General features: G+C 49.5%; 1 protein-coding gene across 5 annotated transcripts in view; it reads left to right on the forward strand.

Moving 5' to 3' along the window:
* Positions 1-23,978, forward strand: part of LOC110495438 (tensin) — a 225,381-nt gene that overhangs the window by 19,226 nt on the left and 182,177 nt on the right. Inside the window, exon 1 of one of the 5 annotated variants that reach the window (XM_036951927.1) lies at positions 16,921-17,251. The exons of the other annotated variants lie outside the window; for them this stretch is intronic. Within the exon in view, the coding sequence (XP_036807822.1) occupies positions 17,198-17,251 (54 nt within the window). The 5' untranslated portion in view covers positions 16,921-17,197. Of the gene's footprint in view, positions 1-16,920; positions 17,252-23,978 lie in introns of those variants that run through there. 5 annotated transcript variants of the gene reach the window in all.

Consider the following 23,978-nt stretch of genomic DNA (forward strand, 5'->3'; position numbering starts at 1 on the left):
AGGCCTAGATAAACACACCCAATCCCAAATCCCTCCCCTATCCACCTTGGAGACATTTTGGATTAGTGTGAGCTTGAGCTCTGTCTGATTCCACTTGGTGCCAACATGCAGGTTAGACATTTTCCCATTTTCTGCATGATGTATTGTATGGCTCTGCCGCCTGCCAATGCATTGTCTATGGGAGAGCTATGTAAAATACGTAGTGTGAAAGTGAGGCCTTAGTGTACACTAATCCACCCAAACAAACATGCTACAACCTGAAACGGTGTCACATTATAACCCTGGAGCCATGGATTGCCTCAGCACTTCTGCTGTCCGGGTGTTGGAGGTTCCCAATTGTCACTAAACATTTGGTGTATTTCATATTTTAACCCTCCGCCACATACAGATGTAGAATCTTAATTTGAGCCAGTTTACTACAGCGGGAAAATAATCCTGTAGCAACAGGAAATGTGAATTATCATGTGGATTATAATTAATGGATATTTTTGTAGGGGGTGATACATTTTGCGTAAGGTAAAAGTTTAAAAGTGGAAATGACACATTTCAGAAGCCTTTTTAAACCTCAAATACACTACAAATGTAACATTTCCTTCATTGCAGGAAAGTTTTCCTTCAATAGAGTGATCAAATTAAGGTCCTTCATCTGTACTGTATCCCACCACGGCATGTAACAGTAGATGCCACAACATTCCTCTTTAAATGAAAATCTGGCGTCTGGCAAGAGAAGGCATGTTATGGTGCCACAGGATAAATGTCAGCCCTAAGGCCTGATCTAAGGTCAGTTTTTGCTATTTGTTACAATCTTCTTAGAAACATAATTACTATGGGTGACCCATTCTAGTAATTATATTTCTATGGATAGTAATTATATTTCTACCATGTTAGTGTCAGGGGTATAGGATCAGTTGGTCCTGGATCAGATCAGCCACACACATTCTGGGGGATATCTGAGATGACGGCCCAATCAGAGTATTCTCATTGTGTGGTTTGTTTACTAAAACTGGGGATTGATATCCCAGTTGATCCCAGGACTAAGACTATAGGATTAATCTGTAAACAGACGTGGGGTTTTCCCAATTATGTTATAATGTACCAAACGTTATATGATACATATTGTGTTTCCTTCTATTAGGATGATGTAGTGGTGTGACGTGCAGAGTCTCTGGTATCATCTCTTTAGTTCCGAAAAAGTCCCCCTGTCTGTTCCCTCTTTACTGAATGTTCCCTGTTTGTATTAGCTGGAACATAAGCCCTGGGATAATGTTTGGGGAGTTTGCAGGCCAAGCTCTATCAGATACAGTACTTACACCCATTAGCTTTCCTAAGATATGGCATCCAACACACACTGAGAAAAGTCTTCAAAAGTTCCTGTGTGTGGTATGTCAACTGAACCCTTTGCCTTGATGACAGCTTTGCACACTCTTGGCATTCTCTCAACCAGCTTCATGAGGTAGTCACCTGGAATGCATTTAAATTAACTGGTGTGCCTTGTTAAAAGTTCATTTGTGGAATTTCTTTCCTTCTTAATGCATTTGAGCCAATCACTTGTGTTGTGTTGTGACAAGTTAGGGGTGGTATACAGAAGATAACTATTTGGTAAAAGACCAAGTCCATATTATAGCAAGAACAGCTCAAATAAGCAAAGAGAAATGACAGTCCATCAGTACTTCAAGACATGAAGGTCAGTCAATGCAGAACATTTCAATAAATAGTATAGTTTCTTTACGTCCAGTTGCAAAAAAACATCAAGCGCTATGATGAAACTGTCTCTCATGAGGCCCGCCACAAGAAAGGAAGATCCAGAGTTACCTCTGCTGCAAAGGATACGTTCATTAGAGTTACCAGCCTCAGAAATCGGCAATTAACTGCACCTCAGATTGCAGACCAAATAAATGCTTCACAGAGTTCAAGGAACAGACACATTTCAACATCAACTGTTCAGAGGAAACTGCGGGAATCAGGCCTTCATGGTTGAATTGCTGCAAAGAAACCACTTCTAAAGGACACCAATTAGAAGAAGAGACTTGCTTGGGCCAAGAAACACGAGCAATGGACATTAGACCGCTTAAAATCTGTCCGTTGGTCTGATGAGTCCAAATGTGAGATTTTTGGTTCCATCCGCCGTGTCTTTGTGAGACACAGAGTAGGTGAACGGAGGATCTCTGCATGTGTGGTTCCCACCGTGAAGCATGGAGGAGGAGGTGTAATGGTGTGGGGATGCTTTGCTGGTGACACTGTCAGTGATTTATTTAGAATTCAAGGCAAACTTAACCAGTATGGCTAACAGCATTCTGCAGCAATACACCATCCCATCTGGTTTGTGCTTAGTGGGACTATGATTTGTTTTTCAACAGAACAATGACCGAAAACACACCTCCAGGCTGTGTAAGGATTATTTGACCAAGAAGGACAGTGATGGAGTGCTGCATCAGATGACCTGGCCTCCACAATCACCTGACTTTAACCCAATTGAGATGGTTTGGGATGAGTTGGACCTCAGCGTGAAGAAAAAGCTATCAACAAGTGTTCAGCATATGTGGGAACTCCTTCAAGACTGTTGGAAAAGCATTCCGGGTGACTACCTCATGAAGCTGGTTGAGAGAATGCCAGGAGTGTGCAAAGCTGTCATCAACGCTACTTTGAGGAATCTAAAATCTAAAATATATTTAACACTTTTTTGGTTACTACATGATTCCATATGTGTTATTTCATAGTTTTGATGTCTGCACTATTATTCTACAATGTTGAAAATAGTCAAAGTAAAGAAAAACCCTTGAATAAGTAGGCGTGTCCAAACTTTTGACTGGTACTGTATCTAAATGCTAGCTACTTTACCTGTATCAGAGGAGCAGTCTTATTCAAATGGCAGCTGTGCCACCCAAAGTTTTCCAATAGAAACCCTCATATCATATAGTCTTTCATAGCCTATCGTTATCCGGATCATTGCTTGAATTATTGTCCTATGGATTTGTGTCCGCATCGCCTAGGCCTGATCACAGAATCTAACATACACCACTGGGTCAATGCCATTAAGTAAAAATCTAGCTTAATTTGTTGTCGTCATAGAAACTCAGCCTCACACACAAGGGCCACATCTCTCTCTCGCTCTCTCTCTCTCTCTCTCTCTCTCTCTCTCTCTCTCTCTCTCTCTCTATCACTGCCTATCCCCCCTTGCTCTACCTCCCCATCCTTCCCTCCCTCTCTCTCCGAGATGCAGAACTCTCAACGCTGAATACTCTCTGACGAGGCAATCTATCCCCCAGTAGCCAATGATAACACTCGGACAGCAGAAGTGATGAGGCGATCCATTCTGCTCCAGCCAATAATAATGCATGGACAGAAAGTGATGAGGCCTGTGCCTGTGCACGTGGAATGGAAATCAGGCGCTGCTTGGTTTTAATGGGAAATGTCAAGTGGTGGAGCGCTGCACATTCATCACCCAGCAGCCCCATACGCTGGCACCCAGCCAGGCCAGGGCTGGCATGTAGATCATGGGTTTCTCTAGCTGAGATCACTGTGTATGGAAGGGGCCTGTGAACTGGGCCGGTCTATTATAACATGTGACGTAAGGCTGTTATAGCCAACTGAGGTCGCTTACTGAAGGCCAGTTAGTGGATGAAGTCATAATGTGGTCTTCATCGATTGATGGATGTCGTTTTGGAAGTGTACTGACATCTCTGGTGGTTCATGACTTGACACGTGCTATTAAACAGCTATAATGGGAAACATGTGCGAAGGTGCTCTCAAACACAGCATGAACTATTTTCATTTTTCAAGGTCCATGTTCAGATGGTTACCACAGGTCAGCAGCCCTGTCCTTCTTAGTCCTCCATAGTCATAGTATCAAACACAGCAGATAGATATAAAGTATGTAGATAACACAAACACAGCATATATATATATATATATATATATATATATATATATATATATATATATATATATATACAGTATGCCTCTGTGCTTACCCCATAACATCTTTGCTAACATCTTTGCTAAAAGGCTAAAACTGTCATTTTCAGACAAATGATCCAAGAGAAACAGAGAAAGGGGGAAGGTGGGTGCTGGTCGGGTGTGGGGAGGATAGAGGAGTCAGGTAGGCCTCTTGTTTACTCCCCTCTTCTGTCAGGGCCCACTTCCACTAGCCAGGGATCTCTTCTCTCTCCCAAATAACATTCCTTTCAGACAGGCACACACAGAGACGCCCTTGGTGTTGTTCTGTCTACTGTCAACATTAGGACCCCTAAGGGATGAACGCTTGATATACGACCCAAAACGTTTTCATCTCTCCTTAAACTATTTGAAGCTGTAATAGACAGCTTATCTCAAAGTACAAATCTCAGAATTGTTCTTAGATCTTTGTGTATATTTACACTAGTAGATGTGACGTAGCCCTGAACGGAAAATACTGCAAACGCAAGGTCAACAAGGTCACTGTTGAAAATGTGTGAGGGGAACATTTCCACTTAATCCTTAACATCACATTCTCCTCAGTATTCTGTTATGAGTTATGAGAAACTAAGTGGCTGTCACAACTCAGGATAGCGGGATAGAGGAGAGAGAGAGAGAGGAGGAGAGGAGAGGTTGACTAATTTCTCCATGCTGCAGCCTCTGATTAGTATTACACTGGGGAGCCGTCTGCTGATCACTGTCTAAACCTCTCTTCATTATCCAATGATTCACTATCGGCTGGCATCACCATGTGTGTGTCAGTATGTGTGTGTGTGTCAGTATGTGTGTGTGTGTAAGTGTTTGTCAGTGTGTATGTGTCAGTGTGTGTGATAGCAGGGGCAGGAAAGAGGGAGCAGGGGCAGGAGAGAGGGAGGGAGAGAGGGAGAGAGGGAGCGGGAGAGAGAGAGAGAGAGAGACAGACAGAGAGAGAGAGAGGGAACAATAGAGGTAGAGGAGGAAGAGGCCATAGTTTTAACCACAAGGTGGCGGTGTTGCAGTGAGAGAGAACCAGACTGCAGGTGTGAAATCGGCCCGATGCAGAAACCCACCGATGCGACACTTAAGAACCTCAGCTCTGATGCAGCCTGCCATCCTCAATATATGTGACAATCTGGGAAAGAAAGAGTGGAATGAACGAATGAATGAACATCCGTCTCTCTGTCATTTAGACTAATCCTGTCAGGGGTTCACACGGTCCGACCATGAATCAGTGACCCAGTGCGGTCACCTCTGAGCTAACTAAGCAGGTATCCACAGAGAGACCAGCCATGTTCCCACACCATGTCATGGTACGTCATGTTAACAGGATTAAAGGGATAGTTCACTCACATATCAAATTAAAGGGGAGGTCTTCTCACGTTATAAACTGTGTTCAGAATTGCCTTGGATGATATGGCTTTAAACTGCTATTTCTTTCCAAGTTCCAGAGGGCTAAAGTTAGCATCATGACTGACAATCCTATTGGAAACCATGGATTAGCATTCTTTCCAAGTAGAAGCTGTATGCAGCTAGCTTCCTGTGCAGAGTGGAGTCAGTGTGTTAGATTATGTGGATGGATGAGGTTGGTTATAGAGTCAATGTGTTACATTATGTGGTTGGATGGGGTTGGTTATAGAGTCATTGTGTTAGATTATGTGGTTGGATGGGGTTGGTTATGGAGTCATTGTGTTAGATTATGTGGATGGATGAGGTTGGTTATGGAGTCAGTGTGTTAGATTATGTGGATGGATGAGGTTGGTTATAGAGTCAGTGTGTTAGATTATGTAGATGAATGGGGTTGGTTATGGAGTCAGTGTATCGGTTTGTTTCAGTGTTTTAGTGTGAGGACTGTACAGAATATCTGTCCTGTAGAAAGTGTGTGTATGTTAGTGTGAGGACTGTACATAATATCTCTGTCCTGTAGAAAGTGTGTGTATGTTAGTGTGAGGACTGTACAGAATATCTCTGTCCTGTAGAAAGTGTGTGTATGTTAGTGTGAGGACTGTACAGAATATCTCTGTCCTGTAGAAAGTGTGTGTATGTTAGTGTGAGGACTGTACAGAATATCTCTGCCCTGTAGAAAGCATCTGTGTGTTAATATAACCTGTACAGTGACAGTGTGTGTGTGTCCTGTAGAAATCAGTGTGTGTGTGTGTCCTGTATGAATCTGTGTGTGTATGTGTCCTGTAGAAATCAGTGTGTGTGTGTGTCCTGTATGAATCTGTGTGTCGGTGCTGCTTCATTAATCTCTTTGTGCCTGTGGGACTCTCCTGAACTCTAAAAGGGGGCCATCCTCTTACCCTCTCCTCACCCCTCCTCTTACCCTCTCCTCACCACTCCTCTTACCCTCTCCTCACCCCTCTCCTCGTCACACACAGCACCGACAGCTCAATGTCAACTGCTGTGCTGGCACGCTGTATGTGTGTCCCCTGATTTTTAGTCCTTCATGGTCCTCACTCACACACTGTCTTGCCTGCTCTCTCTCTCAAACACATTGTCTTGCCTGCTCTCTCTCAGACACACTGTCTTGCCTGCTCTCTCTCAGACACACTGACTTGCCTGCTCTCTCTCTGACACACTGACTTGCCTGCTCTCTCTCAGACACACTGACTTGCCTGCTCTCTCTCTCAGACACACTGACTTGCCTGCTCTCTCTCAGACACACTGACTTGCCTGCTCTCTCCCAGACACACTGGCTTGCCTGCTCTCCCTCTCTCAGACACACTGACTTGCCTGCTCTCTCTCTCAGACACACTGACTTGCCTGCTCTCTCTCTCTCAGACACACTGACTTGCCTGCTCTCTCTCTCTCTCAGACACACTGACTTGCCTCCTCTCTCTCGCAGACACACTGACTTACCTGCTCTCTCTCAGACTCACTGACTTGCCTGCTCTCTCTCTCTCTCTCTCTCTCTCTCTCTCTCTCTCTCTCTCTCTCTCTCTCTCTCTCAGACACACTGACTTGCCTGCTCTCTCTCTCAGACACACTGGCTTGCCTGCTCTCCCTCTCTCAGACACACTGGCTTGCCTGATCTCTCTCTGACACACTGACTTGCCTGCTCTCTCTCTCTCTCTCTCTGACACACTGACTTGCCTGCTCTCTCTCAGACACACTGACTTGCCTGCTCTCCCTCTCTCAGACACACTGACTTGCTTGCTCTCTCTCTCTGACACACTGACTTGCCTGCTCTCTCTCTCAGACACACTGACTTGCCTGCTCTCCCTCTCTCAGACACACTGACTTGCCTGCTCTCTCTCATACACACTGACTTGCCTGCTCTCTCTCTCTCAGACACACTGACTTGCCTGCTCTCTCTCTCTCTCAGACACACTTACTTGCCTGCTCTCTCTCAGACACACTGACTTGCCTGCTCTCTCTCTCAGACACACTGACTTGCCTGCTCTCTCGCTCAGACACACTGACCTGATGGGTTCTTATATTTGTCCTATTTCACACATATACACGTGTGTGAATTGGAAATATGTTTTTTTGTGCATATCCCAACCGAGACACCCTCGGAGAGTGGGGTGAGACAACCTCGGAGAGTGGGGTGAGACAACCTCGGAGAGTGGGGTGAGATAACCTCGGAGAGTGGGGTGAGATAACCTCGGAGAGTGGGGTGAGACAACCTCGGAGAGTGGGGTGAGACACCCTCGGAGAGTGGGGTGAGACAACCTCGGAGAGTGGGGTGAGACAACCTCGGAGAGTGGGGTGAGACAACCTCGGAGAGTGGGGTGAGACAACCTCGGAGAGTGGGGTGAGACACCCTCGGAGAGTGGGGTGAGACAACCTCGGAGAGTGGGGTGAGACACCCTCGGAGAGTGGGGTGAGACAACCTCGGAGAGTGGGGTGAGACAACCTCGGAGAGTGGGGTGAGACAACCTCGGAGAGTGGGGTGAGATAACCTCGGAGAGTGGGGTGAGACAACCTCGGAGAGTGGGGTGAGACACCCTCGGAGAGTGGGGTGAGACAACCTCGGAGAGTGGGGTGAGACACCCTCGGAGAGTGGGGTGAGATAACCTCGGAGAGTGGGGTGAGACAACCTCGGAGAGTGGGGTGAGACAACCTCGGAGAGTGGGGTGAGATAACCTCGGAGAGTGGGGTGAGACAACCTCGGAGAGTGGGGTGAGACAACCTCGGAGAGTGGGGTGAGATAACCTCGGAGAGTGGGGTGAGACAACCTCGGAGAGTGGGGTGAGACAACCTCGGAGAGTGGGGTGAGACAACCTCGGAGAGTGGGGTGAGATAACCTCGGAGAGTGGGGTGAGACAACCTCGGAGAGTGGGGTGAGACAACCTCGGAGAGTGGGGTGAGATAACCTCGGAGAGTGGGGTGAGACAACCTAAGGAGAGTGGGGTGAGATAACCTCGGAGAGTGAGGTGAGATAACCTCGGAGAGTGGGGTGAGACAACCTTGGAGAGTGGGGTGAGATAACCTCGGAGAGTGGGGTGAGATAACCTCGGAGAGTGAGGTGAGATAACCTCGGAGAGTGGGGTGAGACAACCTTGGAGAGTGGCGTGAGACAACCTTGGAGAGTGGGGTGAGACACCCTCGGAGAGTGGGGTGAGACAACCTCGGAGAGTGGGGTGAGACACCCTCGGAGAGTGGGGTGAGATAACCTCGGAGAGTGGGGTGAGACAACCTCGGAGAGTGGGGTGAGACACCCTCGGAGAGTGGGGTGAGACAACCTCGGAGAGTGGGGTGAGACACCCTCGGAGAGTGGGGTGAGATAACCTCGGAGAGTGGGGTGAGACAACCTCGGAGAGTGGGGTGAGACAACCTCGGAGAGTGAGGTGAGATAACCTCGGAGAGTGGGGTGAGACAACCTTGGAGAGTGGGGTGAGATAACCTCGGAGAGTGGGGTGAGATAACCTCGGAGAGTGACGTGAGATAACCTCGGAGAGTGGGGTGAGACAACCTTGGAGAGTGGGGTGAGACAACCTTGGAGAGTGGGGTGAGACACCCTCTGAGACTGGGGTGAGACACCCTCTGAGAGTGGGGTGACACCCTCTGAGAGTGGGGTGAGACACCCTCTGAGGGTGGGGTGAGACACCCCCTGAGGGTGGGGTGAGACAACCTCTGAGAGTGGGGTGAGACACCCTCTGAGGGTGGGGTGATACCCTCTGAGGGTGAGGTGAGACACCCTCTGAGGGTGAGGTGAGACAACCTCTGTGAGTGGGGTAAGACAACCTCTGAGAGTGGGGTGAGACAACCTCTGAGAGTGGGGTCACATCCACAGTCAGCCATTATCATCCCTGGTGTAATTACTTGCCGCCCTATACATGCTTGTCTGCTACCTCTCTCTCACACACACAGACTGGCTTGCCCGCTCTGTCCCCTTGCCTCCTCCCCTCGGTAATATCATAATAGTCCAACCTCTGTAACAACGGCTTGTTATAGCTTGTCCCTCCCTGTGTGCTTGTCCCTGTAATGACGCTGTGCTGTGACATCAGTCTGTTCTGTGTGTTTGGTGTTGTGTTCTGTTTGATACATACAGCCAAGTGTTCCAGGATCACACAGCTCTGACCAGAGGAAAAGAAGAAACATGACTGGACGTTAGAGGTGACCGCTACAGAACCACTGTTAACAGCTCACAACGCCAAGGGGTGTGTGTGTGTGTGTGTGTGTGTGTGTGTGTGTGTGTGTGTGTGTGTGTGAAATGTGTGTGAGAAGTTGTGTGTTTATGTGTGTGTGTGAGGTTGTGTGTTTATGTGTGTGTGGGGGGATGTGTGTTTGTGTGTGTGGCAGGCGGGATTGTGTGAGGGGTTTGTGTATGTGTACGTGTGTGTGTGTGTGGCAGGGAGGGTTGTGTGTGCAGGTGTTTGTGTGTGTAGGTGTTTGTGTGTGTAGTGAGCGTATGGGTGGTAAGAGGAGGGGAGTGTGGTGAGGGGGGTGTGGTGTGGTGAGGGGAGGGGTTGTGTGGTGAGGAGGGGGGTGTGTAGGTTAGGGTTGTGTGTAGTGTAGGGTAGGGTTGTGAGTGTGTAGGGTAGGGTAGGGTTGTGTGTAGGGTTGGGTTGTGTATGTGTAGGGTAGGGTTGTGTGTTGGGTAGGGTAGGGTTGTGCGTGTGTAGGTTAGGGTTGTGTGTGTGTAGGGTAGGGTTGTGTGTGTGTAGGGTAGGGTTGTGTGTGTGTAGGGTAGGGTTGTGTGTGTGTGTGTGTGTGCGTGTGTGTGTGTAGGGTAGGGTTGTGTGTGTGTAGGGTAGGGTTGTATGTAAGGTAGGGTTGTGTGTGTAGGGTAGGGTTGTGTGTAGGGTAGGGTTGTGTGTGTAGGGTAGGGTTGTGTGTGTGTAGGGTAGGGTTGTGTGTGTGTAGGGTGGGTTTGTGTGTGTGTGTAGGGTAGGGTTGTGTGTGTGTAGGGTAGGGTTGTGTGTGTAGGGTTGTGTGTGTAGGGTAGGGTAGGGTTGTGTATGTGTGTGTAGGGTAGGGTAGGGTTGTGTGTGTGTGTAGGGTAGGGTTGTGTGTGTAGGGTAGGGTTGTGTGTGTAGGGTAGGGTTGAGTGTGTAGGGTAGGGTTTTGTGTGTAGGGCAGGGTTGTGTGTGTAGGGTAGAGTTGGGTGTGTAGGGCAGGGTTGTGTGTGTAGGGTAGGGTTGGGTGTGTGTGTGTAGGGTAGGGTTGTGTGTGTGTGTAGGGTAGGGTTGTGTGTGTGTAGGGTAGGGTTGTGTGTGTAGGGTAGGGTAGGGTTTTGTGTGTGTAGGGTAGGGTTGTGTGTGTAGGGTAGGGTTGGGTGTGTAGGGCAGGGTTGTGTGTGTAGGGTGGGTTTGTGTGTGTGTGTAGGGTAGGGTTGTGTGTGTGTGTAGGGTAGGGTTGTGTGTGTAGGGTTGTGTGTGTAGGGTAGGGTTGTGTGTGTAGGGTAGGGTTGTGTATGTGTGTGTAGGGTAGGGTAGGGTTGTGTGTGTGTGTAGGGTAGGGTTGTGTGTGTAGGGTAGGGTTGTGTGTGTAGGGTAGGGTTGAGTGTGTAGGGTAGGGTTTTGTGTGTAGGACAGGGTTGTGCGTGTAGGGTAGAGTTGGGTGTGTAGGGCAGGGTTGTGTGTGTAGGGTAGGGTTGGGTGTGTGTGTGTAGGGTAGGGTTGTGTGTGTGTAGGGTAGGGTTGGGTGTGTAGGGCAGGCTTATGTGTGTAGGGTAGGGTTGGGTGTGTGTGTGTGTAGGGCAGGGTTGTGTGTGTGTAGGGTAGGGTTGTGTGTGTGTCGGGTAGGGTTGTGTGTGTGTAGGGTAGGGTTGGGTGTGTAGGGCAGGGTTGTGTGTGTAGGGTAGTGTTGGGTGTGTGTGTGTAGGGTAGGGTTGTGTGTGTGTAGGGTAGGGTTGGGTGTGTAGGGCAGGGTTATGTGTGTAGGGTAGGGTTGGGTGTGTGCGTGTAGGGCAGGGTGTATGTGTGTAGGATAGGGTTGTGTGTGTGGTGGGAGGATGTGTGTGTGTGTATGGTAAGGTTGTGTGTGTAGGGTAGGGTTGTGTGTGTGTAGGGTAGGGTTGTGTGTGTGTAGGGTAGGGTTGTGTGTGTGGTGGGAGGATGTGTGTGTGTGTATGGTAAGGTTGTGTGTGTGTATGGTAAGGTTGTGTGTGTGTATGGTAGGGTTGTGTGTGTAGGGTAGGGTTGTGTGTGTAGGGCAGGGTAGGGTTTTGTGTGTATAGGGTAGGGTTGTGTGTGAGTAGGGTAGGGTTGTGTGTGTGGGGCAGGGTTGTGTGTGTGTAGGGCAGGGTAGGGTTGTGTGTGTAGGGTAGGGATGTGTGTGTGTAGGGTAGGGTTGTGTGTGTAGGTTAGGGTTGTGTGTGCGTAGGGTAGGATTGTGTGTGTGTAGGGTTGGGTGTATGTGTGTAGGGTACGTTTGTGTGTGTGTAGGGCAGGGTTGTGTGTGTGTAGGGTAGGGTTGTGTGTGTGTAGGTTAGGGATATGTATGTGGTGGGAGGATGTGTGTGTGTAGGGTAGGGTTGTGTGTGTGTAGGGTAGGGTTGTGTGTGTAGGGTAGGGTTGTGTGTGCAGGGCCGGGTAGGGTTTTGTGTGTATAGGGTAGGGTTTTGTGTGTGTAGGTTAGGGTTGTGTGTGTAGGGTAGGGTTGTGTGTGTAGGGTAGGGTTGTGTGTGTGTAGGGTAGGGTTGTGTGTGTAGGGTAGAGTTGTGTGTGTAGGATAGGGTGGGGTAGGGTTTTGTGTGTATAGGGTAGGGTTGTGTGTGTAGGGTAGGGTTGTGTGTGTAGGGTAGGGTTGTGTGTGTAGGGTAGGGTAGGGTTTTGTGTGTGTAGGGTAGGGTTGTGTGTGTAGGGTAGGGTTGGGTGTGTAGGGCAGGGTTGTGTGTGTAGGGTGGGTTTGTGTGTGTGTGTAGGGTAGGGTTGTGTGTGTGTGTAGGGTAGGGTTGTGTGTGTAGGGTTGTGTGTGTAGGGTAGGGTTGTGTGTGTAGGGTAGGGTTGAGTGTGTAGGGTAGGGTTTTGTGTGTAGGGCAGGGTTGTGTGTGTAGGGTAGAGTTGGGTGTGTAGGGCAGGGTTGTGTGTGTAGGGTAGGGTTGGGTGTGTGTGTGTAGGGTAGGGTTGTGTGTGTGTAGGATAGGGTTGGGTGTGTAGGGCAGGCTTATGTGTGTAGGGTAGGGTTGGGTGTGTGTGTGTAGGGCAGGGTTGTGTGTGTGTAGGGTAGGGTTGTGTGTGTGTAGGGTAGGGTTGTGTGTGTGTAGGGTAGGATTGGGTGTGTAGGGCAGGGTTGTGTGTGTAGGGTAGTGTTGGGTGTGTGTGTGTAGGGTAGGGTTGTGTGTGTGTAGGGTAGGGTTGGGTGTGTAGGGTAGGGCAGGGTGTATGTGTGTAGGATAGGGTTGTGTGTGTGGTGGGAGGATGTGTGTGTGTGTATGGTAAGGTTGTGTGTGTAGGGTAGGGTTGTGTGTGTGTAGGGTAGGGTTGTGTGTGTGTAGGGTAGGGTTGTGTGTGTGGTGGGAGGATGTGTGTGTGTGTATGGTAAGGTTGTGTGTGTGTATGGTAAGGTTGTGTGTGTGTATGGTAGGGTTGTGTGTGTAGGGTAGGGTTGTGTGTGTAGGGCAGGGTAGGGTTTTGTGTGTATAGGGTAGGGTTGTGTGTGAGTAGGGTAGGGTTGTGTGTGTGGGGTAGGGTTGTGTGTGTGTAGGGCAGGGTAGGGTTGTGTGTGTAGGGTAGGGATGTGTGTGTGTAGGGTAGGGTTGTGTGTGTAGGTTAGGGTTGTGTGTGCGTAGGGTAGGATTGTGTGTGTAGGGCAGGGTTGTGTGTGTGTAGGGTTGGGTGTATGTGTGTAGGGTAGGTTTGTGTGTGTGTAGGGCAGGGTTGTGTGTGTGTAGGGTAGGGTTGTGTGTGTGTAGGTTAGGGATATGTATGTGGTGGGAGGATGTGTGTGTGTAGGGTAGGGTTGTGTGTGTGTAGGGTAGGGTTGTGTGTGCAGGGCCGGGTAGGGTTTTGTGTGTATAGGGTAGGGTTTTGTGTGTATAGGGTAGGGTTGTGTGTGTAGGGTAGGGTTGTGTGTGTAGGGTAGGGTTGTGTGTGTGTAGGGTAGGGTTGTGTGTGTAGGGTAGAGTTGTGTGTGTAGGATAGGGTGGGGTAGGGTTTTGTGTGTATAGGGTAGGGTTGTGTGTGTAGGGTAGGGTTGTGTGTGTAGGGTAGGGTTGTGTGTGTAGGGTAGGGTTGTGTGTGTGTAGGGTAGGGTTGTGTGTGTGTGTAGGGTAGGGTTGTGTGTGTGTAGGGTAGGGTTGTGTGTGTAGGGTAGGGTAGGGTTTTGTGTGTGTAGGGTAGGGTTGTGTGTGTAGGGTAGGGTTGGGTGTGTAGGGCAGGGTTGTGTGTGTAGGGTAGGGTTGTGTGTGTAGGGTAGGGTTGGGTGTGTAGGGTAGGGTTGTGTGTAGGGTAGGGTAGGGTTGTGTGTGTAGGGTAAGGTTAGTGTATGTGTGTAGGGTAGGGTTGTGTGTGTGTAGGGTAGGGTTGGGTGTGTGTGTAGGGTAGGGTTGTGTGTGCGTAGGGTGGGGTTGTGTGTGTAGGGTAGGGTTGTGTGTGTGTAGGGCAGGGTTGTGTGTGCGTAGTGTAGGGTTGTGTGTGTGTAGGGTAGGGTAGGGTTGTGTGTGTAGGGTAGGGTAGGGTTTTGTGTGTGTAGGGTAGGGTAGGGTTGTGTGTGTAGGGTAGGGTAGGGTTGTGTGTGTAGGGTAGGGTAGGGTTGTGTGTGTAGGGTAGGGTTGTGTGTGTATGGTAGGGTTGTGTGTGTAGGGTAGGGTTGTGTGTGTGTAGGGTAGGGTTTTGTGTGTGGTGGGAGGATGTGTGTGTGAAAGGGGAGATGTGACACTGTGTTTCCTCAATAGCAGCACGCTCCACAGCCACACAGCTATACTGCCTGGTAGGAAATCCTCAACATAATAGTCTGACATGATTGTCACTACACTACATGTCACACAGTCCTCTTGAGTTTATCCTCTCCTCTCTTTTGGATATCATGTTTGCTTCAGAACCAAAAAGGTTGCAGATTGAAAATCAGTTGCTTGAGCTGCTCACTGAGTATGGATGCAAGTTGATTAATAACTGATCAAGCAGTTCCATATTTAGAAGCCATATCAACCCACCAATGTTTGTTTCCCCCCTAGCAACAGTGACATCAGATAAGATAGACCATAAAACACTAACGATTAGTTCTGAAGCTAACGTCACTCTGGCAGAGAGCAGTAAATACATACTGAAGATACATACACATATATAGCTTTTAGTTGACTCTGCCCAAAGGCATACAAACAGCCCCGTGATCTCCACATGCCACTGATGCCAGTTTTATAACGTCTATGAGACAGATTTGGCATTGGTTACAGTCTAGAATACCTATCGGTCACATGAGGGGGAATTCATGACTACCTGCATTCCTTTAGTCCAGGGGTATTCAACCATGGGTCCACGGCCCCCTAAGGCTCTGCGGAGGTACTGCAGGGGGTTGTTGAAAATATATGTGTCATTTTTTCTTTCTTATGAATGTCGCTGGCAACAATAGAATACGCAGAGTTTGAATAACAGTTGAAAAGAGGATAGTATCTTCATTCTAATGATTTAAACCTTATTTCTAACTCCTAATATTGAGGAAATTATTACTAATTGGAGCCAATTACTCTCACTGGAGTATCAGACTTAGGCTACCAGACAATAAGTTACCAGTCAATAGGCTACCAGTCAATAAGTTACCAGTCAATAGGCTACCAGTCAATAGGCTACCAGTCAATAGGCTACCAGTCAATAAGTTACCAGTCAATAAGTTACCAGTCAATAGGCTACCAGTCAATAAGTTACCAGTCAATAAGCTACCAGTCAATAAGCTACCAGTCAATAGGCTACCAGTCAATAAGTTACCAGTCAATAAGCTACCAGTCAATAAGCTACCAGTCAATAAGCTACCAGTCAATAACTTACCAGTCAATAGGCTACCAGTCAATAAGTTACCAGTCAATAGGCTACCAGTCAATAAGTTACCAGTCAATAAGTTACCAGTCAATAGGCTACCAGTCAATAAGTTACCAGTCAATAAGCTACCAGTCAATAAGCTACCAGTCAATAGGCTACCAGTCAATAAGTTACCAGTCAATAAGCTACCAGTCAATAAGTTACCAGTCAATAGGCTACCAGTCAATAAGTTACCAGTCAATAAGCTACCAGTCAATAAGCTACCAGTCAATAAGCTACCAGTCAATAAGCTACCAGTCAATAGGCTACCAGTCAATAGGCTACCAGTCAATAAGCTACCAGTCAATAGGCTACCAGTCAATAGGCTACCAGTCAATAAGCTACCAGTCAATAAGCTACCAGTCAATAAGCTACCAGTCAATAGGCTACCAGATAATAAGCTACCAGTCAATAAGCTACCAGTCAATAAGCTACCAGTGAGGCAAGTGCCGCTGGCTGCTGGTGAGCTCTCTTGACTTGGACATACATTTTTGCCAACACATGGCTAACCTTTGTTTAACCAGCTAAACAGATGCTCTTAGTGAAAATGTGTTTGGAGTCACCTTTCTAGCTAATAGGCTATTACAATCACTCTTCCAATTATAATGTGGGGAGGTCAAAGTAATGAAAAACCACCAACCAAATCTGTTAATTTTAAATGTTGATAACGTCTCCTTGCTATTAACATTCAGCTGATGATAAGACAACACATGTTTGTTTTGTTGACGTATGATGAGGGTCCCTGGGTTACCGGTTTGCCTGGGAGGTGGTCTCTGGACAAGAAAAGGTGGAAGAACCCTGTTTAAGTCCCTTATAGAAGTCACGTACTGTACATGAGTACCTTGAACATCTCAGGTTGTCTGTGGTTACTCAAAGATTGGCTCTCACATCAGATTCCTGTTTCTTCCTGGGGATCCGGGCGAGACATTGTCGGCAGCGGGCGGCCATGTTGACTCTTTAGAGTGATCGCTGCCCCACTGTTTCTGATGATGATCTGGCACGGAATGGCAAACTAGCCCTGCTGGTTTCTGTCATGTTTAATGAGCTGGTGTCTGGCCTGGGCCCTGTCTCACACCCCTGGCTCCTGGCATGGAGAGGGGATGACTGAGCTGAGGCTGGGGCTAGGGCGGGGCTAGGGCAGGGGCTAGGCCTGGGCTAGGGCAGGGGCTAGGGCCATGGCTGGGGATAGGGATAGGGCTGGGGCTATGGCAGTGACCAGGGCTGGGGCTAAGGCCGGGGCACAGACAGGGGCTAGGGAAGGGGCTGAGGCAGGGCCTGAGGCTGGTGATAGGGCATGGGCCGGGGCTAGGTCTGGGGCTAGGACAGTGGCTGAGGCTAGGGCATGGGCAGGGGCTAGGACAGGGGCTAGGGAAGGGGCTGGGGCTAGGGCAGTGGCTGGGGCTAGGGATGGGACTGGGGCAGGAGCTGGGGAAGGGGCTAAGACAGGAGCTGGGGCAGAGGCAGAGGCTGAGGCTGGGCCAAGCCGGGGAGGCCTGAATGCCTCATCAATGATCAACAGGGAAGTAAGGAGGCCTTCCCAGAGGTGCCAAATGAACCTTAACCTTTTTTTCACAGGAACAACAAGGAAGGCGAGAGGAAAGAACAACGGACACATCATCAGACACTCCACACCAGGCTTCCAGCCTGTTCTCTTGACATATTATGACATGACCCTCAAGCGTGTTGCTTCTGGCTATAGACGAAGCATTCAGTGGTGTGTTTTCCTTTCCCCTAATCTTGCTGTCCGAAGGATTTTGTCAAGAGAAAGCCTTCATTTCTGAGTTGTTGTCTACTGGACAGAACTGAGGAAAGGACAGAGATCTAATAAAGGCAATGCTGTGTGTTTGGACTATCTGGGCTGGATGAGGGCTATTGGATCAGCCAGTGCTGCACCCCCTGCTATGCTAGTCTGGCTGGTAAGTATCCTGCGACTGTTTCCGTTTTTATCAGGGACAATTAAAAAGACAAGAACTGTAAAAATGCCAATTAGCTAACAACTCATCGTCATTGTTTTTGACACATCGGCAGCGGCATCACGCAAGTCCTGATGTGGCATTTTTTGTGCTGTTTTGATGTGATTTCATCAGAACTCTGCTTTGTGTTGGATGTAAAGGCCGAGACAGTTCAGTGACAGTGTGTGTAGCCACAGAGATCATATTAAATTATAACAAGTCATTCTATGGTGTGTACACTTTATACTCCTTCCAAATCCATTTGGTACTGTAAGTCTGCCTCTGCTCTAGTCATGTAGCTAACATATCTCTCAAGAAGCAACCTCCGTTACATTTCAGTTGGTACCATTCAATATCATTATAAGACATCCCGTGTAACATATATATTACACTATAATAATATGATTTATGCATCAGAAGGCAGGTCTCTGCCAACTGTCTGGGTTGTTCCTCTCCTGTCTTTCTCTGCCACCTGTCTGGGTTGTTCCTCTCCTGTCTTTCTCTGCCAACTGTCTGGGTTGTTCCTCTCCTGTCTTTCTCTGCCACCTGTCTGGGTTGTTCCTCTCCTGTCTTTCTCTGCCAACTGTCTGGGTTGTTCCTCTCCTGTCTTTCTCTGCCTCCTGTCTGGGTTGTTCCTCTCCTGTCTTTCTCTGTCTCCTGTCTGGGTTGTTCCTCTCCTGTCTTTCTCTGCCTCCCGTCTGGATTGTTCCTCTCCTGTCTTTCTCTGCCTCCTGTCTGGATTGTTCCTCTCCTGTCTTTCTCTGCCTCCCGTCTGGGTTGTTCCTCTCCTGTCTTTCTCTGCCTCCCGTCTGGATTGTTCCTCTCCTGTCTGGGTTGTTCCTCTCCTGTCTTTCTCTGCCACCTGTCTGGGTTGTTCCTCTCCTGTCTTTCTCTGCCACCCGTCTGGGTTGTTCCTCTCCTGTCTTTCTCTGCCACCTGTCTGGGTTGTTCCTCTCCTGTCTTTCTCTGCCACCCGTCTGGGTTGTTCCTCTCCTGTCTTTCTCTGCCTCCTGTCTGGGTTGTTCCTCTCCTGTCTTTCTCTGTCTCCTGTCTGGATTGTTCCTCTCCTGTCTTTCTCTGCCTCCCGTCTGGGTTGTTCCTCTCCTGTCTTTCTCTGCCTCCCGTCTGGATTGTTCCTCTCCTGTCTGGGTTGTTCCTCTCCTGTCTTTCTCTGCCACCTGTCTGGGTTGTTCCTCTCCTGTCTTTCTCTGCCTCCCGTCTGGGTTGTTCCTCTCCTGTCTGGGTTGTTTCTCTCCTGTCTTTCTCTGTCTCCTGTCTGGGTTGTTCCTCTCCTGTCTTTCTCTGTCACCCGTCTGGGTTGTTCCTCTCCTGTCTTTCTCTGTCACCCGTCTGGGTTGTTCCTCTCCTGTCTTTCTCTGTCACCCGTCTGGGTTATTCCTCTCCTGTCTGGGTTGTTTCTCTCCTGTCTTTCTCTGTCTCCTGTCTGGGTTGTTCCTCTCCTGTCTTTCTCTGTCACCCGTCTGGGTTGTTCCTCTCCTGTCTTTCTCTGTCACCCGTCTGGGTTGTTCCTCTCCTGTCTTTCTCTGCCTCCCGTCTGGGTTGTTCCTCTCCTGTCTGGGTTGTTTCTCTCCTGTCTTTCTCTGTCTCCTGTCTGGGTTGTTCCTCTCCTGTCTTTCTCTGCCACCCGTCTGGGTTGTTCCTCTCCTGTCTGTCTCTGCCACCCGTCTGGGTTGTTCCTCTCCTGTCTTTCTCTGCCACCCGTCTGGGTTGTTTCTCTCCTGTCTTTCTCTGTCTCCCGTCTGGGTTGTTCCTCTCCTGTCTTTCTCTGCCTCCCGTCTGGGTTGTTCCTCTCCTGTCTTTCTCTGTCTCCTGTCTGGGTTGTTCCTCCTGTCTTTCTCTGTCACCCGTCTGGGTTGTTCCTCTCCTGTCTTTCTCTGTCACCCGTCTGGGTTGTTCCTCTCCTGTCTTTCTCTGTCACCCGTCTGGGTTATTCCTCTCCTGTCTTTCTCTGCCACCCGTCTGGGTTGTTCCTCTCCTGTCTTTCTCTGCCACCCGTCTGGGTTGTTCCTCTCCTGTCTTTCTCTGCCACCCGTCTGGGTTGTTCCTCTCCTGTCTTTCTCGGCCACCCGTCTGGGTTGTTTCTCTCCTGTCTTTCTCTGCCTCCTGTCTGGGTTGTTCCTCTCCTGTCTTTCTCTGCCACCCGTCTGGGTTGTTCCTCTCCTGTCTTTCTCTGCCACCCGTCTGGGTTGTTCCTCTCCTGTCTTTCTCTGCCACCCGTCTGGGTTGTTCCTCTCCTGTCTTTCTCTGCCACCTGTCTGGGTTGTTCCTCTCCTGTCTTTCTCTGCCACCCGTCTGGGTTGTTCCTCTCCTGTCTTTCTCTGCCACCCGTCTGGGTTGTTCCTCTCCTGTCTGGGTTGTTCCTCTCCTGTCTTTCTCTGCCACCCGTCTGGGTTGTTCCTCTCCTGTCTTTCTCTGCCGACCGGCTGACTATCAAAGTATCATAGTACAGGAGGTTCCAGTCTGTTATTGTTATGGATCATTGGATCACTGGATCACCTCCGTGTTGACAGATTCCTTCTTGACATGGCTGTCCAATCAAAAGGCTGCGATGGGATCAGATTGAGTCATTGAGGTGCTTGTGTTGTTTTGTTCACCCAGTCAAAGAGGAGAACAGGGCCTTGGATCAAATGTCTCTTGTTTAGATAGGAATGCTTTCTTATTTACGTGTCTTTTCTTGTCTTTTTTCCAGAACAGGTAGTAAAACCAAAGATAATTTATATCTATCTCTCTCAGGTAGATAAAACAATTCCATCCACAATGCATTCCTAAGTAATTACAGTCTTCTTACCATACGGGTTAACAAACACTTATGGTATTGAGAAATGTCCTCTTGTTTTGAGTCAACTGTATTGTTAAAAAACTATGGCATGTAATGTTCTTCCAGTGTTGCTGAATGCGTGTCCTGGAGACCAACAGGTTTTACAGGGTTTTGTTTCAGCTCAGCACTAACACACCTGACTCGGTGGAGGAAGGGGGGGCTTGATGGTCAGTTGATGAGTTGAGTCAGCCATGTTAGTAGGGCTGGACTGGAACAAAAGCCTGCACCCTCTGTGGGTCTTCAGGACCGGGATGGCAGATCAATGTTTAAACATGCTAGTGTTTCCTGTTATTGTTGGGCTGGAACATGCCTGTACTCTCTGTGGGTCTTCAGGACCGGGATGGCAGATCAATGTTTAAACATGCTAGTGTTTCCTGTTATTGTTGGGCTGGAACATGCCTGTACTCTCTGTGGGTCTTCAGGACCGGGATGGCAGATGTTTAAACATACTAGTGTTTCCTGTTATTGTTGGGCTGGAACATGCCTGTACTCTCTGTGGGTCTTCAGGACCGGGATGGCAGATCAATGTTTAAACATGCTTCTGTGCTGTGATCAGCAGAACGATGGTGCAGAGTGACGATGCTGTGCTGAGTAGAACATGAGCGTGTTTAATGGGCTGCAGTCTGGACTGCTGTGCTGCACTGGCACTGAGAACAGAGAGAGAGAGAGGGAGGGAGATGGGGATGGAGGAGAGAGAGAGAGGGGAGGGAGGGAGGGATGGAGGAGAGAGAGAGAGAGGGTGGGAGAGAGATGGGGATGGAGGAGAGCGAGAGAGGGGAGGGAGGGAGATGGGGATGGAGGAGAGAGAGAGAGAGGGTGGGAGAGAGATAGGGTGGGAGGGAGATGGGGATGGAGGAGAGAGAGGGTGGGAGGGAGATGGGGATGGAGGAGAGAGAGGGTGGGAGGGAGATGGGGATGGAGGAGAGAGAGGGTGGGAGGGAGATGGGGATGGAGGAGAGAGAGAGAGAGAGAGAGGGTGGGAGAGAGATGGGGATGGAGGAGAGAGAGAGAGGGGAGGGAGGGAGATGGGGATGGAGGAGAGAGAGGGTGGGAGGGAGATGGGGATGGAGGAGAGAGAGAGAGGGGAGGGAGGGAGATGGGGATGGAGGAGAGAGAGAGAGTACATCCAGGCCAAATGAAGCTGTCATTGTTTCAGGCCTTTCTGTCTTTTTTCTCACGCACATATACGCACTCGCTTCATCACACTCTCTCTCTCGCTCTCTCTCTCTCTCACACACACACGCACACACACACACACACACACACACACACACACACACACACACACACACACACACACAGGTTAGCAGTCAGGTTAGCACCTGTGCGGGCTGATAAAGTGTGTAGGAGGGCTGATGAAGGTCAGCAGACGCCACAGCCAGTGTGTGTGTGAGTCACCAGAGAAAACATTGATGGAAACGAGAGGAAAAGGCATTTTGGAGTTACTTTCTCATTGTGTCTTTTTACAGTAACATACAGCCTTGTCTTTCTGCCAGCGGCTGTGTGTTGTAACTCTGCTGTCTGTAAAGAATGTGTCCTGGGCTGATGTTGCCTTGAGGTCACAGATCTAGGAATGTAGGATCTGGGAAACAGACCTTAGATTAGTGTCTAGGGGTAACTTCCTTCTACTCAGCCTGGAAGTGCTGTTGCATTAAAGAGGAAGTTGGACTGGTACCCTCCCGCTCTAATGACCTTCATGGGAGGAGGGACTGAGACCACTCACTGTCAGGGGAAAGGAGGGACTGAGACCACTCACTGTCAGGGGAAAGGAGGGACTGAGACCACTCACTGTCAGGGGAAAGGAGGGACTGAGACCACTCACTGCCAGGGGAAAGGAGGGACTGAGACCACTCACTGCCAGGGGAAAGGAGGGACTGAGACCACTCACTGTCAGGGGAAAGGAGGGACTGAGACCACTCACTGTCAGGGGAAAGGAGGGACTGAGACCACTCACTGCCAGGGGAAAGGAGGGACTGAGACCACTCACTGCCAGGGGAAAGGAGGGACTGAGACCACTCACTGCCAGGGGAAAGGAGGGACTGAGACCACTCACTGCCAGGGGAAAGGAGGGACTGAGACCACTCACTGCCAGGGGAAAGTAATAAAGCCAATTAGGATAGAGGAAGGGGAGAGAAGAGGAGAGGAAAAGAGGGGAGAGGAGGAGTAGAGGGAGAGGAGAGGAGGAGTAGAGGGAGAGGAGGGGAGGAGTAGAGGGAGAGGAGAGGAGGAGTAGAGGGAGAGGAGGGGAGGAGTAGAGGGAGAGGAGGGGAGGAGTAGAGGGAGAGGAGAGGAGGAGTAGAGGGAGAGGAGAGGAGGAGTAGAGGGAGAGGAGGGGAGGAGTAGAGGGAGAGGAGAGGAGGAGTAGAGAGAGGAGGGGAGGAGTAGAGAGAGAGGAGGGGAGGAGTAGAGGGAGAGGATGGGAGAAGTAGAGGGAGAGGAGAAGAGGGGTAGAGGGAGATCAGAGGGGAGGAGAGGAGGAGTAGAGAGAGAGGAGGCGAGGGGGGGAGGAGAGGAGGAGTAGAGAGAGGAGAGGTGAAGAGGGGGGAGGAGGGGAGGAGAGGAGGAGTAGAGAGAGAGGAGAGGTGAAGAGGGGGGAGGAGGGGAGGAGAGGAGGAGTAGAGAGAGAGGAGAGGTGAAGAAAGGAGGGTAGGGAGAGAAGAGGGGGAGGAGGGGAGGAGAGGAGGAGTAGAGAGAGAAGAGGGGAGGAGGGGAGGGGAGGAGGAGTAGAGAGAGGAGAGGTGAAGAGGGGGGAGGAGGGGAGGAGAGGAGGAGTAGAGAGAGAGAGGAGAGGTGAAGAGGGGGGAGGAGGGGAGGAGAGGAGGAGTAGAGAGAAAGGAGAGGTGAAGAGGGGGGAGGAGGGGAGGAGAGGAGGAGTAGAGAGAGAGTAGAGGTGAAGAAAGGAGGGTAGGGAGAGAAGAGGGGGAGGAGGGGAGGAGAGGAGGAGTAGAGAGAGAAGAGGGGAGGAGGGGAGGGGAGGAGGAGTAGAAAGAGGAGAGGTGAAGAGGGGGAGGAGGGGAGGAGAGGAGGAGTAGAGAGAGAGGAGAGGTGAAGAGGGGGAGGAGGGGAAGAGAGGAGGAGTAGAGAGAGAGGAGAGGTGAAGAGGGGGGAGGAGGGGAGGAGAGGAGGAGTAGAGAGAAAGGAGAGGTGAAGAGGGGGGAGGAGGGGAGGAGAGGAGGAGTAGAGAGAGAGGAGAGGTGAAGAAAGGAGGGTAGGGAGAGAAGGAGAGGAGGGTATGAGGAATGGGCGATCTATCCCTCTCCTATCACTTTCCACCCTGTCTGTCTCTCAGTGCTCCCATCCTTCTCCCTTCCCCCTCTCTCTCCATCTCTCTCTTTCTCTCTCCTTCTCTCCCTCTCTCTCTCTCTCTCTCTCTCCCTCTGTCTCTGTCTCCACATAATCCTCTTTTGTTTGACTCTGTCATACTCTTTCTGCTTTTTAATCTGGATAATTAGGCTTATACCTCTCCCTGGTTGTTCCTCTCCCTTAGACAATAGTGGAATACAGTGCAAAATAATGTTCCTATTGTGGAACGATCATTATTTCATCTCACCATCAGTTATTTTCTAGGTGTATTTAAAAACATCTTGGCAGTGTTTTAAATTGTATTTTTACTTTTAAAATCCAGAAACATTCAACCTTGAGGTAATGACCGCCACTGATTGACAAGAGCCAATTGGATCATTCTTAGCTAATTGTAATTCTGTTGTTGTTGAGACAGGATCCATGCCTCCATTGGACTGACTTCATCAATGTCAGTGGGTGAGTGCATCTCCATGCTCTAATCTGGCTTCCTCTCCCTGTCTCTTCTCTTTCATCTCTACTGATCTGAAAACACAGGATAGGTCAGAACAA

The sequence above is a fragment of the Oncorhynchus mykiss genome, chromosome 18 (genome assembly GCF_013265735.2).
Source record: "Oncorhynchus mykiss isolate Arlee chromosome 18, USDA_OmykA_1.1, whole genome shotgun sequence".
Classification (NCBI taxonomy): domain Eukaryota; kingdom Metazoa; phylum Chordata; class Actinopteri; order Salmoniformes; family Salmonidae; genus Oncorhynchus; species Oncorhynchus mykiss.